The 17,912-nt window shown below is 37.9% G+C and overlaps 1 protein-coding gene across 8 annotated transcripts in view; it reads left to right on the top strand.

Annotated features, from left to right (window-relative positions):
- Nucleotides 1–17,912, top strand: part of ATRN (attractin) — a 158,007-nt gene that overhangs the window by 59,968 nt on the left and 80,127 nt on the right. For all 8 annotated transcript variants that reach the window (XM_042931504.1, XM_042931497.1, XM_042931498.1 and 5 more), the window contains exons 7-11: nucleotides 3,956–4,046; nucleotides 4,972–5,215; nucleotides 5,960–6,143; nucleotides 7,184–7,338; nucleotides 10,188–10,272. In XM_042931504.1, coding sequence (XP_042787438.1) covers nucleotides 3,956–4,046; nucleotides 4,972–5,215; nucleotides 5,960–6,143; nucleotides 7,184–7,338; nucleotides 10,188–10,272 — 759 coding nt within the window. The remainder of the gene's footprint in view (nucleotides 1–3,955; nucleotides 4,047–4,971; nucleotides 5,216–5,959; nucleotides 6,144–7,183; nucleotides 7,339–10,187; nucleotides 10,273–17,912) is intronic.

Raw genomic sequence — 17,912 nt, forward strand, 5'->3', positions numbered from 1 at the left:
GTTCTGCCCCATAGAAACCATGTGGGTGAGATTCTGAGAGTTCTCACAAATAGTCCCACATCTGAAAGAAGCAAACTGAATGAGTATCATTGTTGTTTCACCCTCTTAATTAAAGAGTCAGAGAAATTAGAAATTGTTGCTGAGGAGGATTGGGTGAAAAGAGGGAAAATCAATTGAATGGCTGACTCTCTCTGTCCAGAAGTCAAGGCTTCTTTTAATTTGGGATATGCATTGACCACTGGGGTAGGACACTTAAAATCTCAGAGGAGAGCAGAGTCTGGGTAATTTATTCTAATAGACTGCATACTCCTCCATCTGAGCCCCAGCATGTCCTCAGACTTCAGAAAAGTGGATAGAAGATGAAATACCAGCTCTCACAATAAAGCTAGGATGGAAGGATAACTGGTCTTAGCTATTCCAGAAAAAGAATTAAGAAATCACCCACACTTTATAAATGTCTGGAGGGCAATGTCTAATCACCAGCAAGATGAAAGAAATGATGTTGTAGCTAACACATCATATTCTATGATGGAAAAATAAAGAGGAAGAAAACAGCTTGTAAATGCTGTCAGCTATCATAGAGGAAAAATAAGGAGATTCCTTCCAGCTGCTGCATGCTGCACGTCAACTTAATGAGGATTTGAATTCAGAAAAACAAACTGAGAGACAGGAAAATAACAACAATGAGATGAAATGGGAGATTACACATTTAAGGAAATGTAAATAAATTATATACAGCAAAAAGTAGAAAGAAAATTGAATTACTGACAGCTTTATAGACATTCCAGCGAATACAGGTTGAAATAATTAGAAAAGCAAAGACACATGGAAGACAGGAGATCCAATATAAAGATAATTGCTGTCGCTGAAGAAAAGAACCTAACAAATAGGACAAACGGATTGAAATAGAACAAGAGGTTTCAGGAAAATTGTATAGCTGTTCAACAAGACCTGATTTGATCAAGTTATTGAACTTTTAGGATAAAGGACAAATTATTGGATGGAAAGCCTCTCAGGTAGTTCTGTGCCTCCTCTGGCTGGACTCATGTTCAGCCTCCACAGAGCCTTTGCCATGGTCTTCGGATGGTCAGACACTGTGATTGGAATACCAGGACCCTGTGGGTGGTGGGGCTTGTGGCCTGTGCTGTGATTATCATTGTGATAGCAGCCATCAAGGAGGGGTTTGTGAGAGAGATGGCTGCAGTTCTGAAAGACACCTGCTTCTGAATTCCTGAAGTTTGTCTTTGCTTATCTGTGTGTCCAGGTCTTAGAACTAGTTGTTCAATATTCTGTTATCTTGAACTGAGCTCCCAGAAGAATTTATTTAGTGCTTGGAATTTCTTATGTTTTATTGCATCAATATTGTTCTTGCCTTGTGTTTGCTTTTCTGGGTTGTGAAAAGAGTCACAGCCTGTTATGTAAGAACTTTGGCTTGTTCATCTGTGCCAGGTTATTGGGACCTGCCAGTACCTTAGTGTCTCTGACAGGCTCTTGAGCTGACTCATTGACTATGAGGAACAAAATGCATAAGATACAGATTGAGCACCCTCTGTGTCATTTGAAAGAGAAGTAGATTAAATCATCTAGGGGTTTGGGTGCTCTCTGTTTCTTTCCTCTTTCAAGCTTACAGACAAAACATTAGGTATATTAGTATTTTTAGAAGCCATGCCAGTCCTGAGGAAAGACCTCTCACAACCAGAACTCCATAAAAGTATTATAGTGGTATGCAGTCCATTTTGTAAAGACATTACCCTGGATGGATTTTAGTTATTTCTACCTAAGTAAAATATAATATTGTGACTTTAAAAAAGAATAGAGAGAGAAAGGGGGAGAGAGAGGGAGAAGGAGAGAGAATGAGAATGAGGCTTCCAAACAGGAGAGCAAGCCACATGAAAGGGGGAAAAAATCAGACTAGCCTTGGGCTTCTCCATAGCAACATTCACTGCAGTATTTTTCAAGGGAGCAGCATCTGCAAAGTTCTAAAGGCAAGAAAGGATGGCCCAAAGATATTATACCCAGCCAAGATGTCATTCAGCTGTAAAGCTAGCAAGCAGGTATTCTTTTTTTTTCTTCTTCTTTTATGTTTTATTTATTTTTGAGAGAGAGAGACAGAGTGTGAGCAGGGGAGGGGCAGAGAGAATAGGAGACACAGAATCGGAAGCAGGCTTCAGGCTCTGAGCTGTCAGCACAGAGCCCAATATGGGGCTCAAACCCATGAACAGTGTGATCATGACCTGAAGCAAAGTTGGACACCCAACCTTGACTGAGCCGCCCGGCTGTCCCCCAAGCAGGTATTCTTAAACATGAGAGAATTTAGGGAAAGGAGCATATATGAGCTCCACTAGAAAAAAAAACCACTCAGCAGCAAAATTAGGAATTAAAGACTCAAGGAGAAGTTGTGGTAAGAGGACGGTGAGGAGATTGCTTCAGCTAAAATACAGATCCAGTGCTAAAGAACTATGGTATCACAGTTACAGAATGGAGTGTGACTGTTACAAACTGGGACAGTGTAAAAATTACATAACAAAAATTGGGAGAAAAAATAGGAGGAAATGTGAGTGCTAAGGTTTTCAACTTTCAAAGCAGGAAGTTAATGTATTCTGTCCAAAATTAACCTAATTTTGTATGTAACTTAAAAACTAAAGTGAATCCAACCTCTAAATAATTTTTCATGTATTTTTAAAAATGTGGAATATTTAAAAAATACATAAGATAATAACTGGTATTAATATATTATTCAGTAAATGTCCCCATTTTGTTTTAGATCATGTATAAAATATTTAAGACAAAAGGAAAGGTTTAGAAAAGAGTAATGAATACTAATGCATACACCACCTAGGTTAGGAAATAAGGCATTCCTAATATAATTAAAGATCCCCACATGTTCCACCCCATCTCAGAGATAATCAGTATCCTGATGTTGTATCATTTGTTCACATACACGTCTTTATACTTTTGATAGATATGAACATATAATTAATAAGTTTTCTATTTTTAGTCATTATAGAAACAGTATTCTGCAGTTTGATTCTTTAGCTTAGGATTGTTTTGACATTTATGTTGAGAATGTGTTGTTTGAGAGTATTTATTTTTCACTCTATAATTTTATTATATAGACATAATCCTTTTTCTATTGGTGGACATTTATTTCCTTTTTTTTTGCTACTTTGTTGATAAAACTTTCTTCTTTTTTCTTGTTTACATAATAATTTTTCATAATAAAAAAACTTGGATTATTCAGGGAAACATAGAAAATAAACATTTATTTAAAGTAGAACAATAGCATTGGTTTCTTTTTCACTTCTTTTTTCTATTAAATTATATATAAATTGACACTATTTAAAATATCAACTGTAGCACGATCTCCTTTGTATAAATATATATTGTCAGTGTATTTTTCTATATATATGCATCAAAAATGTCTGGAATGATGTTTACTTAGTGCTTGTATTTTAAAAGTCTTTAAATGAATCCATAAGTGTAATTGAAATGTTAAATGATAATCCAGCTTCCTTGAAAATACGACTTTAAAAAAATCAATTAGATAAAGTAAAGGAAAAGTCGGGAGTTTTCTTTTACTTAATTACCATTCCTTTTTCAGTACCTGTCTTCAATTTCACATGATTAAATGAAAGAGAAGTTATGGCAGTAAATGTCCCTTGAGTATAATGCAACTTGCAAGTAATTTAGACTGCGTGTAGAGAGGTTTTCAGGAACCATTAGAAACTTCCAGTAGATTTTTTTCCTCGTCTTAGGGCTGTGCAGCCCAGCCTTGCTTCCCAAGCTCTGATATGCCCCCATGGACCCAGATGTTAGGTTTGTTTGTTTGTAGAGGTGCCTTCTTGTATGCATGGCACGTTTAATTAGCATCTCCAAACTGTATTATATCACAAATAAAAAAGTATAAGATACTCTGTTTTGTCATTTGGGTGAAAATATGATGTTTGTTTTGTAGGTATGACCTTGCTTCTAGGGAGTGGCTTGCCCTGAACCGTTCTGTGAACAATGTGGTTGTTAGATATGGCCATTCTTTAGCATTATACAAGGTAAAATGTCTCCACTCTGTACTAAGCTAGAAACTCAAGTCTTCCACACTTTTTATTGTATTATGTGATTGAAAAGCTATGTAATGTTGGGTTTTTGTCTCTAATCTTTTTTATTGTGGTAAAATACACATAACATGAAATTTACCATCTTAACCATTTTTAAGTGTACAGTTCAATGGTATAAAATACATGCCTAATGTGCAACTGTCACCACCATCCATCTCTGTACCTCTTTTCATCTTGTAAAACTACAACTCTATGCCTATTAAATAGTAACTTCCCATCCCACCCCCCACCCCCCACCCCCAGCCCCTGGCAACCACCACTCTACTCTCTGTCTCTATAATTTTGACGTCAGTGTTGGTTTTTAGTTGGGGGAAAACTTACTATTCGTGGGGTATGGGGAGCTATTTAATTGGCTAGGTTGTAAGTGGAAATTAAAGTTGAAACCAATTTAACCTGAGAGATTTTAATGGACTCAAATTATACTGGGGTATTATGATTATAGTACTAAATGGTAAAAATTTATACTGTATAAATTAGCTTTTATGTTCATTAGCAAGTTTAGCCAAGAATAGCTACCTTGCAATATAACTGAATAATCACTTTCATTTCCTTGTTTTTGTGGTTTATGGTAGGATAAGGGAACTTTTCAACTTTATCTTCCCAACACATTTTATACCGTTAGAGATCTTGTATGAGGAAGTCCAAGAACAGTGGTGAAGTGTTGGGAGATGCAGAATATGATTTGTTTCATTTTATCTTGTTCCTTTCTCCGGCCTTTTCCTAATAAGTCACTGAAAGGTGTATTTCACTAGCACTTTTTAAGCTAAGAATAATATTGAGGTTTTGAACTTCTCCTTTTCCTTCTCAGATTTGATCCTTTTGATGTGTTTTAGAATTTTGTTTACATTTTTTCCCCTAGGATAAAATTTACATGTACGGAGGAAAAATTGATTCGACAGGGAATGTGACCAATGAGTTGAGAGTGTTCCATATTCATAATGAATCATGGGTGTTGTTGACCCCTAAAGCCAAAGAGCAGTATGCAGTGGTCGGGCACTCAGCACACATTGTCACGTTGAAAACTGGCCGAGTGGTCATGCTGGTCATCTTTGGTCATTGCCCTCTCTATGGATATATAAGCAATGTACAGGAATATGACTTGGGTAGGTGTATTTTTTCTAGTGATTCTTTTAAAACCTTTATCCGTATTGTTTTGACTGTTCAACAAGAGTCCACCTAACTTTGACCCAGTACTTTATCTTGAAACGCAGTGAATGTTGCTATATTACTATTGAAATTCAGATCCTTGCTGCTGCTAAGTAGTATATATTTGTTACTGTCAGTTTGGCGAGGAGCCAAAGATGGCACTAAATGCTTTAGGTGTTGGAAATAAAGTAAATAAATAAAAGTGATTTGGAACTACAAGTATTCTGACAAAAAAAAAAAAAAATTAGACCACCCTTTAGAGATTGGGTTAATGGACTGTGATTTCCCCTTAATGTGTAATCTTTCCATTGGTTAAATTTTATTATATCTGCTGTTTTGGTGCAGGAGTACTGCCCATAATTGACAGTTTGAGAAAGTAGGCCCATAAAGTACATCTGGGTATTGGTCACTGAAGGTCATGGGGTATTAAGTGTTCAACTGAGGGGAATCTGGGTCTTTTAAATTTAATGTAATTATTTTCCTGCATGGTATATTAGACCATCAGATCATTTAACAGGTTGATGTTTGACCACCTGGTTTTGTTATAAGTTTTAGATGGCTTTCCTTTAAAAATTAAAAGGTAAAAGAAATTTATATGTATCAAGTCTCCTGAAATCTCTCATTGTAAACTAATTGGTCATTTAAAGTATTAGGGGAGGAGGAGCCTGCAACATTTGCGTTTAACTGTTTTCCCTTTCCAGCTAAGAACACATGGGGTATATTACATACCCAGGGTGCCCTTGTCCAAGGGGGCTATGGCCACAGCAGTGTCTATGACTACAGGACCAGGGCCCTGTACGTACATGGCGGCTACAAGGCTTTCAGCGCCAATAAATACCGGCTCGCAGATGATCTCTACAGATACGATGTGGACACCCAGATGTGGTGGGTGCTTTTTCTTGAGCTTTTACTCTAAGGTGTGAATTCTGGCAATTGTCCGGAAGATATTGTGTTATATTTTTGTTTTCAGGCCTAGCAGATAATTCAATTCAGCGTTGTAGATAGGAAAGTTGGGAAAGAAGCAGAAGGTAATAGTGTAGCTAGTTTATTTTGTTGCATTATTCTATAATTTTGTAGTAGATTGATTAGAAGATGCTTAGTATTTTTTGACTGGTTTTTCAATTTTCATACACTCAGTACCACTGTAAAATTTTAGCTCTTCAGAATCCTGAGGAGTCAATTGTTCTACAAAGCTGAGCTTATGCACATTGTTGTAATTAAGTAAAATCTACCCATTTTTTAACCTTTTCTTGATGACCGAAGTGTCATCATTGGGGTTAGTTACTGGCTTCATTGCATGAAATCATCAAACAGAGGTGGTCTCAGGACCTAAATTAGAGCAGTACTCCCTCTCCTATAAATTGAACTATATAAAGTATGCTAATTTTAATAAATGTAAAGCAGATTTGAATGATGAAATAATGTGATTATATAAAGCATGGTTTCTCTTTTTGTATTTCCTTACATATTTGAGACCATGCTATGGATACCAGTTTACATTCTGTCAGTCATTAAAATGTCTGTCATTTTAGTGGCTGTGTAAATACTCTGTCGTGTGGGTGTACTAAGCTTGAACAGTTGGAAGTTCTGGTTTCTAGTTTTTGTCTTATTAATAAGGCATTATACATAAGCTTTTGTCTGTATTTTATGTGATTTCTACCCAGAAACTGGAATTATAAGGTCATAAGTTAAGTTATGATCATTTTTAAGACTCTTAATGTGCTTTGTCAAAATTCTCATAGACCTTTAAGGTTTTACATATTTATTTATTGTTGAGAAAGTTACTTATATATAGGGAAAAATCTAGAGGTATTTGCACATTTGGTTCTAAAGTTAAGAAATTGGTTGTGTTTGCATTAGCAAATAGATGATAAATATCCTAAAAAACTAACCTTGTATTTATTATTTTTAAATAAACTCAAAAGGACCATTCTTAAGGACAGCCGATTTTTCCGTTACTTGCACACAGCTGTGATAGTGAGTGGAACCATGCTGGTGTTTGGAGGAAACACACACAATGACACATCCATGAGCCATGGCGCCAAATGCTTCTCTTCAGATTTCATGGCTTACGACATTAGTAAGTTTCCCAAAGCCATTTTAGTTTTGAAGAATCTTCTTTTGTCTATAAGCAGCATTTTATTTGTGTATGTATGTCTGTATGTTTGTTTTCGAGAGAGAGAGCATGAGTGGGGGAAGGGAAGAGAGAGAGAGAGAGGGAGACAGAGAATCTGAGCCAGGTTTCACCTGTTAGTGCAGAGACCAATGTGGGGCTTTGACCCATGAACCACAAGATCATGACCTGAGCGGAAGTCGGATGCTCAACTGACTGAGCCACCCAGGCACCCTATAAACAACATTTTAGAAGAAACTGAAAATATTGGTAGTTGAAAATGGTCAGGCCATTTGAAAGAGGTCCAAATGGTATTCTAAAAATTTTTTTAAATATTTATTTATTTTTGAGAGAGAGAACACATGAGAGTGGGGGTGGGGAGCAGAGAGAGAGGGGGACAGAGGATCTAAAGCGAGCCCCACATGGGGCTCATGCTCACAACTGCAAGATCATGACCAGAACCAAAGCTGGATGCTTAACCGACAGAGCCACCCAGCCACCCCCCAAATGGTATTTTTTATATTCATATGACAAATATTGCTCATCTATTAAAAAGTATTACTTCTATATTAAGTTCTTGTTTATATTTTTATTTAAATTTTTGATATTTTTCTATATTGAATTCTATTAAGTGAAGTCACCCCCATCAATTGGTTGAATGTTAATTTTTGAGGATGGGTTGGGGTGAGCAGCCTCCGTGTTACACATGAATGACTTATATAATAGTGTTACGTAGTTGTTACCACCAGCATTGTGTTAAGTTGGTTTAACCAATAGCTTTATCTCATTCCCTAAAAATTGTTTTTACACATTCTTGATGATTATACTTTTTGACATGGAACTTTATCAAAAATTTTGGTGTGGTAATATACTTGACCAGAAGAGGGCAGTATGTGTTCATGCAAAACAAATACTAGAAGTTCTCTTGTATCATCAGATGTTCTTTTTTAACAGACATATATGTGCCAGCCACTAAGCTCGGAGATTGTAAGATGAGTAAATTACAGTGCTGGGACTCATAGTGGGGGAGGCAGAGAACAGACGATATAATTGCAATTCAGGGTGTTGCTTGCTCTTAGAAGAATACATGAAAGCATCTTTGGGCATTCTTTAACTCAAGAGAGTAAGGATTATGGTCAGGGAAATTCTTGAGGTCAGATCCACATTCTTTGGACCTTGAGGTCAGGTCCAAATTCTTGAGGATGGTCCATCCAGGCTGGGTCCCCAGGAAGTCAGCTAGGTGAAGTTAGGCAGCACTTGTACCCTATTGCTGGGTATCTGGTGTGCCCATGGTAGAAGGTGCTTTTTACCAAGGCTGGAAGTAGAAGGAGAGGGACTGGGTTGGGAGGAAGGGAATAATTGGGTTTAGGTACATGTTCAGCTGGAGATGACTGTGGGACTGAGCCATACAGAGGTCAGTGGGAAGCCTTAGGCAGGGGCAAGCCTCTAGGGAGCATGTGTCATCAGGGATGAGCAGACAGCCAGAGGATGGGTGGATAAAGAAGTTTGAAGGAGAGTGGAGACTGTGAAAACATGTCAGAGAAGCAGGAGGAAAGTGAGGCAAGATTGGTGACCTGTGAGGGAGCAGTTAACAATGGGTGCAGAAGAATTAAGTAAAACAAGGACTCTAGGGCCTGTTGGATTTGACAACAAAGATGTCCTTTGTTAGCCTGTAGTCAGGGAGGAGGAGTAATCCAGATAGCAGCGATGTAAGGTCAGATGTACAACATGAATGTTAAGTGTTTTAGTGAAAAAAGAAAAGAGAAAAAAACCCAACCCACTTCTCTGTGAAGGGAAGAAAAGGCTTACATAAGTTGAGTGCCTCCTTGGGCACATTTAAATGCTGTGGTGAAAGCTAGGTGGAACAAGAGAAAGCAGTTCCCGCCATCCTGTGGTTTTAGGGAGGGAAGCAAGGTGGGTGGGCAGGAAGCTATGAGAGTTGGTGGCCTCTGTTCTCTGTGTGAAGAAGACCACAGAGTCTAGGCTGGGGAGAAGGAAGTGAAAGCTGTTATTGTCAGAGTTGAATAAAGGTCTGGATCAAGTGGAAGAACCTTTGCTTAGTGAGTATGAATGTCTGAGTGTCTCTGAGAGGGAGTGTGAGTGAGGTTGGCAGCATTCTGCAGCACCAGTTGGATTAAGGTACAGAAGGGAAGTTGCTGACATGCAACAAAACAGAAAAATTGGTAGGTCTAGGGAACCTAGAAAAGGACTTTAAAAAAAAATTTTTTTTTTTAACGTTTATTTATTTTTGAGACAGAGAGAGACAGAGCATGAACGGGGGAGGGGCAGAGAGAGAGGGAGACACTGAATCGGAAGCAGGCTCCAGGCTCTGAGCCATCAGCCCAGAGCCCGACACGGGGCTCGAACTCACGGACCGCGAGATCGTGACCTGAGCTGAAGTCGGATGCTTAACCGACTGAGCCACCCAGGCACCCCAAGGACTTTTTAAAAAACTAGGTGAAGTTTGAACTGGAAAATAATTATGGAACCCACATATTTTACTTACATAAGTTTTGAAAAATGTCAAATTAAGAAACACTCTAGTGGGTAAAAGTGATAGGCAACAGAGTGAGTGATGTGAGTGTCAAGGATGTTACATGCATTCGTGAATTAGAATTGCCATATTGTCCTGCCTCCCATGCCCTGTTGTTCTGCTGCTGCTGTATTTTACCTCCGAAATAATGGTGTGATTAAGAAAAACTGAGAGATACGTTTTATGAGTTGTGCTTGTTGCGGTCTTCTTCCCAAAGAAGATGCGAGTTCCTAACTGATTATGAATAACAATTCCTTCTGAAATGCGCTTTTCTTGCTCCTAGCTTGTGACCGCTGGTCAGTGCTTCCCAGACCTGATCTTCATCATGACGTCAACAGATTTGGCCACTCGGCAGTCTTACACAACAGGTAATTAATTGGAGAAGAAGCATTTGCTCCTTTTCTCTTGTGTTTAAAATGAAAGTGAGGTTACACATGAGATAGTGGAGTTGGACTTACGTATTATTTGCAGGATTCCCTCAGCCCATTCGTTTTTCATGGAATTTTGTACATACGGATTTCCTGATTTATATTTAAAATATCTGGTGTGGGGAAATTCAAATCAAAACCACACTGAGATACCACCTCACACTGGTCAGGGTGGCTAAAATGAACAACTCAGGAGACAACAGATGCTGGCGAGGATGTGGAGAAACGGGAACCCTCTTGTACTGTTGGTGGGAATGCAAACTGGTGCAGCCGCTCTGGAAAACAGTATGGAGGTTCCTCAAAAAATTAAAAATAGAACTACCCTACGACCCAGCAATAGCACTACTAGGAATTTATCCAAGGGATACAGGAGTGCTGATTCATAGGGGCACATGCACCCCAATGTTTATAGCAGCACTATCAACAATAGCCAAATTATGGAAAGATCCCAAATGTCCATCAGCTGATGAATGGATAAAGAAGATGTGGTTTATATATACAAAGGAATACTGCTTGGCAATGAGAAAGGATGCAGTCCTGCCATTTGCAACAACGTGGATGGAACTGGAGGGTATTATGCTAAGTGAAATAAGTCAGGCAGAGAAAGACAGATATCATATGTTTTCACTCATATGTGGAACTTGAGAAACATAACAGAAGACTGTGGGGGAAGGGAAGTGGAAAAAATAGTTTCAAACAGAGAGGGAGGCAAACCATAAGAGGCTCTTAAATACAGAGAAGAAACTGAGGGTTGATGGTGGGGGAGGTGCGGGGGAGAGGGGAAAATGGGTGATGGGCATTGAGGAGGACACTTGTCGGGATGAGCACTGGGTGTTGTAAGTGATGAATCACGGGAATCTACCCCCAAAACCAAGAGCACACTGTATACACTGTTATGTTAACTAACCTGACCATAAATTATATTAAAAAAAATTTTTTTTAAAGAGGAAAAAAATAAAATAAAATATCTGATGTCGATTTGAATTCCTTGTGATGCCAAGTTTGTTGGTGTGGTTTTGTTGGCATGTAGGGGTATGCTACGTTTGGTGCTGTCTCATGGGACAGCGAGAGTTATGCTCAGTTGCTGTCTTCCGCCCTCCGCTGTTCGCTGTTGTCTGCACCACTTGGGTTGTCAGGTCTCTCACAGTTGTATCTGAGTGGTAAAGAGAGATTTCAGTGGCGGGCGAGGTAGAGGAATAGAGATGGGAAGACTGCGAAACTTCATATAGATCAATCTGTAGTGCTTGGATAATCTGAAGTCCATACTCCATTTCCTTGCATCGCTCAAAAATGCCTGGCCCGAGCTAACAGAGTTCTTCGTGAATCTGCTCCTGGAGAAGGAGGATCCAGAATGGCCACTCTGCCTGTTGCTTACTTTGTGCTTTAAAGATTTTTGATTTCCTAAACAGCCTAATCATGTTCTTAACTTTTCCCATTTTGTTTCAGCTGTTATGAGTGTTGTCTGTTTTACCTTCTAAAGTTCTGAGCCTTATCAACCCTGGAACTATTTAAATGCTATAACGCCAACATTATGTTAGGATTTCCTTGACTTTCAAAATTTCTGTTGTTACGATGCAAGATGAGATGAAGACCTGGACATGTCTTGGGGATGTCGTGAGGGAAGAATCGACAGAATTCAGACACTTAGATATTGGGAAAAGGTGACATCTTTTTAAAGTAATAACTTAGCTGAAATGTAGTGATAAATATGGTTTTCCTATGAGAACATTTGATGGTATAGACTGACAACTTTACTAATCGAAGTGTCATCTTAAATTGTAAGCTTGTACTTTATCAGTGTAGGAAAACCCTGAAGTTTTCTAGTGTATGCCTCCTGATGCTTTCATCTGAAAAGCCGCAGGGCCATTTTGTCGTCCTCTTGCCTATGGGTGTCTGGGCCTCTGCTTTATTCATCTTTGTGCTCCTGGTTCTCCTGGCACAGGATTTGACACATAATAGGCGTTTGCTAAATCGTGACAGCTGTTAGTACAGTGATGGTAACTAGCAGATAAATGGATCTTCTGTTAAAACATTCTTTGGTTTTATACAAACTCATCGAAGTTGATAGTTTACCATACGATAGAATTTAACCACGAATCAGAATTAGGAATGGCTTGCCTGGGTTATAATAAGGTTTTCATTTTTGTGTAATTCCAGTGGTATGTTTGGGCCTGTATGTGAATAATCTGTGCATGTGGGGCAGGGTTGGGGGAGGGCAGCGGATGACGAGAGAGGCCACGGCTAGTTTAATCTTGTGAAAAAAGAATTTACTCAAAGAGAAACTTGGATTCATATCATTTCTTCGTATCCCGTATTCCAAGTGGTGGTTTTTCTTAACTGATGAGCAGCGTTAGGTGAGCTGTGCCTCACTTAAGTTGTTGTTTTCGTGGGTTTTGTGAGGGAGGTGGGAAGAAGAGCTGGTTCTGAGGCACCGAGGCTGCGTAGATGCCGCTGCACCTTTTTCCGGCTCCAGGCCTTTTTGAAGGGCTCTGCGTGCCTCCCCTAGCCAACGTGTGACCAGATGGATTCAGAGTTGCTGAAAACACCAGCTGCACCAGGAGGGGGATGGAGCTTATTTGGTTGAAGCAGCAGATTGACTAGTTGAATCCAGACTGCTTAATGCGATACTAATCCAATAATGAGATTAAAAATGAAATGTAAGGCTCATTTTTGGTAATTGAAATGTGTCAATTTTTAAATATAATATATGGCAAATACATAAGAGAGCCACAAAATCTTTATGCTTTAGTAAACTAGTCTTGTGTTAATTTGAAGGAAATTGAGGCAAGTGAGAGTAAATTACTCTACACGTCATTGTGGGTTAGTTCTAAACTTCCTGGCACGTTGTAGGATCTTGGAGTTGGAAGAGTTCTGGAAGTTACCTGCTCGAAACTTCCACTTAATGCAGGCATCCCCTTTAAACATGTCCAGGGATGGAAAACTCACCTAAGAAGGAAGCTCCTTCCTTTCCTGCAGACGCCAGTTATTAGCGGGTTCTCCTTTATATTACCTGGAATCGACTTCTATCTTCTGTCTTCTGTCTTCTGCTGATTGATCTTGTTTCTGTTCTTCAGATTTTTGCAGGAGATTATTATATTTAAGGATAGTGCTGTGTCTCCTGTCTATACAGTCCCCAACCTAACTCTTTCTTCAGGTTCTGATCTGGCACAGTGGATGGCAGGATTGAGGATGTGCCAGCACACATCACACAAGAGAGATACCATGTGTGTGACAGATATGGCCCAGTATACTTTGTGATACAGACTGCATCATTTGCTGGCATTGGCCTTCCATGATAGCATTTAAGAACTTTCCCTGGAGCTGTTACACAACTGCTTTTATTTTGAATAGGTGTGATTCTGGCATATATGGCCTGTTAAACAGCTTTATTCTGTGTTAATCACACAGAATAGGTGTGATTCTGCATATATGGCCTGTTACAAATATCAACAACAGGAGCTGATATACACAACAAATTGAATATACTAAAAGTCTATAGTTTGATAAATTTTGACATAAGTATACACTTGTAAAATCATCACCACAATCAAGATAACATATCCATCACCCACAAAAGTCCTTGTTCAAAAATGTCCCCCGTCTTTATTCATGAGGGATATTGCTCCATCGTTTTATGTTTTTTTATGACATATTTGTCTGATTAATACTGGACAGAATAAATTGAGAGGTATTCTTTCCCCCTTTATTTTCTGAGAGTTCATAAAGGATTGGTATTACTACTTTACATGTTTGATGTTTGATAGAATTCATCAGGGACTTGGTAGAATTCATCTGGGCCTGGGCTTTTCTTCGTGGGAAGATTTTTAATTGGTAATCCAGTCTCTTTACTTGTGGTACGTTTATCTATTCAGATTTCCTATTTTTTGTTAAGCAGTTTCTTTAGCTTTTTTTTTTTTAATTGTGATAAAATTTTCATAACGTAAGATTTACCATCTTAACCAGTTTTAAGCGTATGGTTTAGTGGCACTAGGTGTGTTCACATTGTGTGTAACCATCACTGCCGTTCATCTCCTGAACTTTTTCATCATGCACAATTGAAACTGTCTCCCCATTAAACAGTAACTCCTCATTCTGCTCTGCCCCCTGTCTTTGGCAACCAGCATTCTCCTTTCTGTCTCTGTGAATTTAACTCCTTTGGGTACCTTTAGTTGGAATCATACAGTGTTTGTATTGTTGTGGCTAGCTTATTTCACTTAGCAGAATATCATCAGGGTTCATTCATCCATGCTGTACATGTGTCAGAATTTCTTTCCTTTTTAAGGCTGAATAATAAATATTCCTTTGTGTATATATTCCACATTCTGTTTATCAGTAGACACTCGGTTTGCTTCCAACTTTGCCTGTTGCAAATAAGGCTGCTGTAAACATGGATGTACAAATATGTATTTGAGTCGTAGCTTTCAGTTATTTTTTTTTTAATTTATTTTTTTAAATTTACACCCAAGTTAGTTAGCATATAGTGCAACAATGATTTCAGGAGTAGATTCCTTAGTGCCCCTTACCCATTTAGCTCACCCCCCGTCCCACAACCCCTCCAGTAACCCTCAGTTTGTTGTCCATATTTAAGAGTCTCTTATGTTTTGTCCCCCTCCCTGTTCTTACATGATTTTTCCTTTCCTTCCCTTATGTTCATCTGTTTTGTATCTTAAAGTCCTCACATGAGTGAAGTCATATGATATTTGTCTTTCTCTAATTCTGCTTAGCATTATACCCTCTAGTTCCATCCATCGTAGTTGCAAATGGCAAGATTTCATTCTTTTTGGTTGCCGAGTAATACTCCATTGTATGTATATACCACATCTTCTTTATCCATTCATCCATCGATGGACATTTGGGCTCTTTCCACACTTTGGCTATTGTTGATAGTCTAGCTTTCTTTCTTTGGGGTATATACCCAGAAGTGGAATTGCTGAATCATGTTGTAGCTCTACTTTTTAATTTTTTGAAGAATGAGTCACTTTCAGTAGTAAGTCTTGCTAGGAATTTGTTGCATTTAACTTGTCTAATTTGTTGGCATAAAAGTCCATAGTATTTCTTTATATGCTTTTTAATCTTTATAAGGTCAACAATGATGTCCCTTCTTCATTCCTAATTTTGTTAATTTATTTTCCGTCTATGTTCTTGGTCATTCTAACGCGTTGTCAATTTTGTTGATTTTTTAAAGAACAAACTATTGATTTCATTTATTTTTCTGTTTTTTTTTTGTATATATTTTATTGTTTTTTTCTATATCATTTTCTCCCTTCTGATTGCTTTGGGTTTAGTTTGTTTTTCTTTTTCTAGTTTCTTAAGGTGGAAGCTTAGGTTATTGATTTTAGATCCTTTTTCCCCCAATGTATGTGTTTAAAGCTGTAAGTTTGTCTGTAAGCACTACTTTAATCCCATCCCATAAACTTTTAAAATGGCATATTTTTGTTTTTATTTAGTTAAAAATATTCTCTAATTTCCCTTGTGATTTCTTCTTTGACCCATAGATTATTCAGAATATGTTGTTTGTTTTTCAGATATTTGTAGAGTTCACAGACTTTCTGCCTGTTGATTTCTAATTTAATTCCATTTTGGGGATTAGAGAACATATTTTGAAGATTTCTTTTCTTAAAAAAAACACTTATTGAAGGGAGTGGGGGGAAAAAACGCAAATATTTACTGAGTTTTTTTTATGGTCTAGCATATATGGTCTATTCTGGAGAATGTTCCATGTGCCCTTGAAAAGAATATATGTGTTATTCTATTTGGGTGGAGTGTTCCATAGTTGTCAGTTAAGTCAAATTGGTTGATAATGTTGTTCAAGTGTTGTGTAGCCTTGTTGATTTTATGCCTAGTTGTTTTCTCATTATTAAGAGTGAGATGTTGAAGTCTTCAACTATTATTGTTACTTTACTCTTTCTCAGTAAGGCAGTCCTGCCAGCAAAGAATTTTCTTAGTCTTTGTTTATCTGGGGATGTCTTTATTTCAGTTTCATTGTGGAAGGATAGTTTTGTTGGTTAAAAAAATGTTATTTGACGCTTTTTACTTTCTGTACTTTGAATATTTCAGTCCTCTGCCTTCTGGCTTCCATTGTGTCTTAGCCATTAATCTTAGTGTGATTCTCTTGTATGTGATGCGTTATCCTACTTTTATTGCTTTCAAGAGTTTCTCTTTGTTTGGGTTTTTTAGCAGTTTTTATTAATTAATTAATAAGTTAATTTGTTTTCAGGAGTAGAATTTAGTGATTCATCACTTACATATAACATCCAGGGCTCAACACAACAAGCACCCTCCTAATACTCATCACCCATTTAGCCCATTCCCTGCCCACCTTCCCTCAGCAGTTTTTAATTATAATGTGTGTAAGTATGGATCTTTTTGCGACTATCCTACTTGGAATTTGTTGAATTTTATGGATGTATAGATTAATAATTTTCATCAAATCTGGGGAGTTTTCAACCATTATTTTTTTTAATGTGTTTTCTGTTCTCTCTCTTTTCTTTCTGGGACTCCCATTATGCTTATGTATGATGCTTGATAGTTTCCCACAAGTCTCTGAGGCTCTTTTCATTTTCTTTGATTAAAAAATTTTTTTTTCTTCAGATTATATAATCGTTATTGATATATCTTTTTTTAATTTTTAGGATTTTATTTAAATCCAAATTAGTTAACATATAGTATAATAATGATTTCAGGAATAGAATTTAGTGATTCGTCACTTACATATAACACCCAGTGCTCATCCCAACAAGTGCCCTCCTTAATGGCCATCACCTATTTAGCCCATCCCCCCATACATCTCCCCTCCAGCAACCCTCAGTTTGTTCTCTGTATTTAAGAGTCCCTTATGGTACTATTGATGTATGTTTAAATTCACTGTTTCTTTCCTCTGCCAGGTCAAGTCAGCTGAGTCCCTCTAGTGAATTTTTCATTTCACTTACTGTACTTTTCAACTCCAGAACTTCCTTTTAATTGTTCCTTATAATTGGTATCTCTTTATGGGTATTCTTTACCTGTTGAGTCGCTCGTATCCTATTGTGACTTAATTCTTCAGACAGTTTTCTTTGAATATATTTGTAATAGCTGATTTGAAGCCTTTGTCTCTTGAGTCCAACATGTGGGCCATCCCAGAGACCGTTTTGATGGACTGTTTTGCTTCCTCTATTTGGTTCACATACTTGTTTCTTTGCATATATTGTAACATTTTATTGAAACGGAAACATTTTAGGTAATATCAGATGTGGATTCTGATTCCCCCACCTTCACCACTGTGGGTTGTTGCTGTTTGTTTAGTGTCTTGTCTAGACTGACTCAGTAGAGTCTGTCTCCCCCAGTGTACCACTGCTGATTTTTCTGCCTAGTTTTTTTTTTTTCCCCCCCTTGTTTTTATTTTTAAACCTGACTTACTAGGGGTTGCCTCTGAAGAGTCCTAGGGTTTTGTGTTTTGTTTTTGTTTTTTAAGTGGTAGGGGAGAGAATGGTTTTTAGATACCACAATCTCAATACCAGTTATATTCATTGCTACTAGGTTGGTCCTACCCTTTTAAGAAGATAAGTCAAAGAGACGCTTTGTTGGACTGCCTGGCTGGCTCT

Source organism: Panthera leo, chromosome A3 (genome assembly GCF_018350215.1).
Source record: "Panthera leo isolate Ple1 chromosome A3, P.leo_Ple1_pat1.1, whole genome shotgun sequence".
Classification (NCBI taxonomy): domain Eukaryota; kingdom Metazoa; phylum Chordata; class Mammalia; order Carnivora; family Felidae; genus Panthera; species Panthera leo.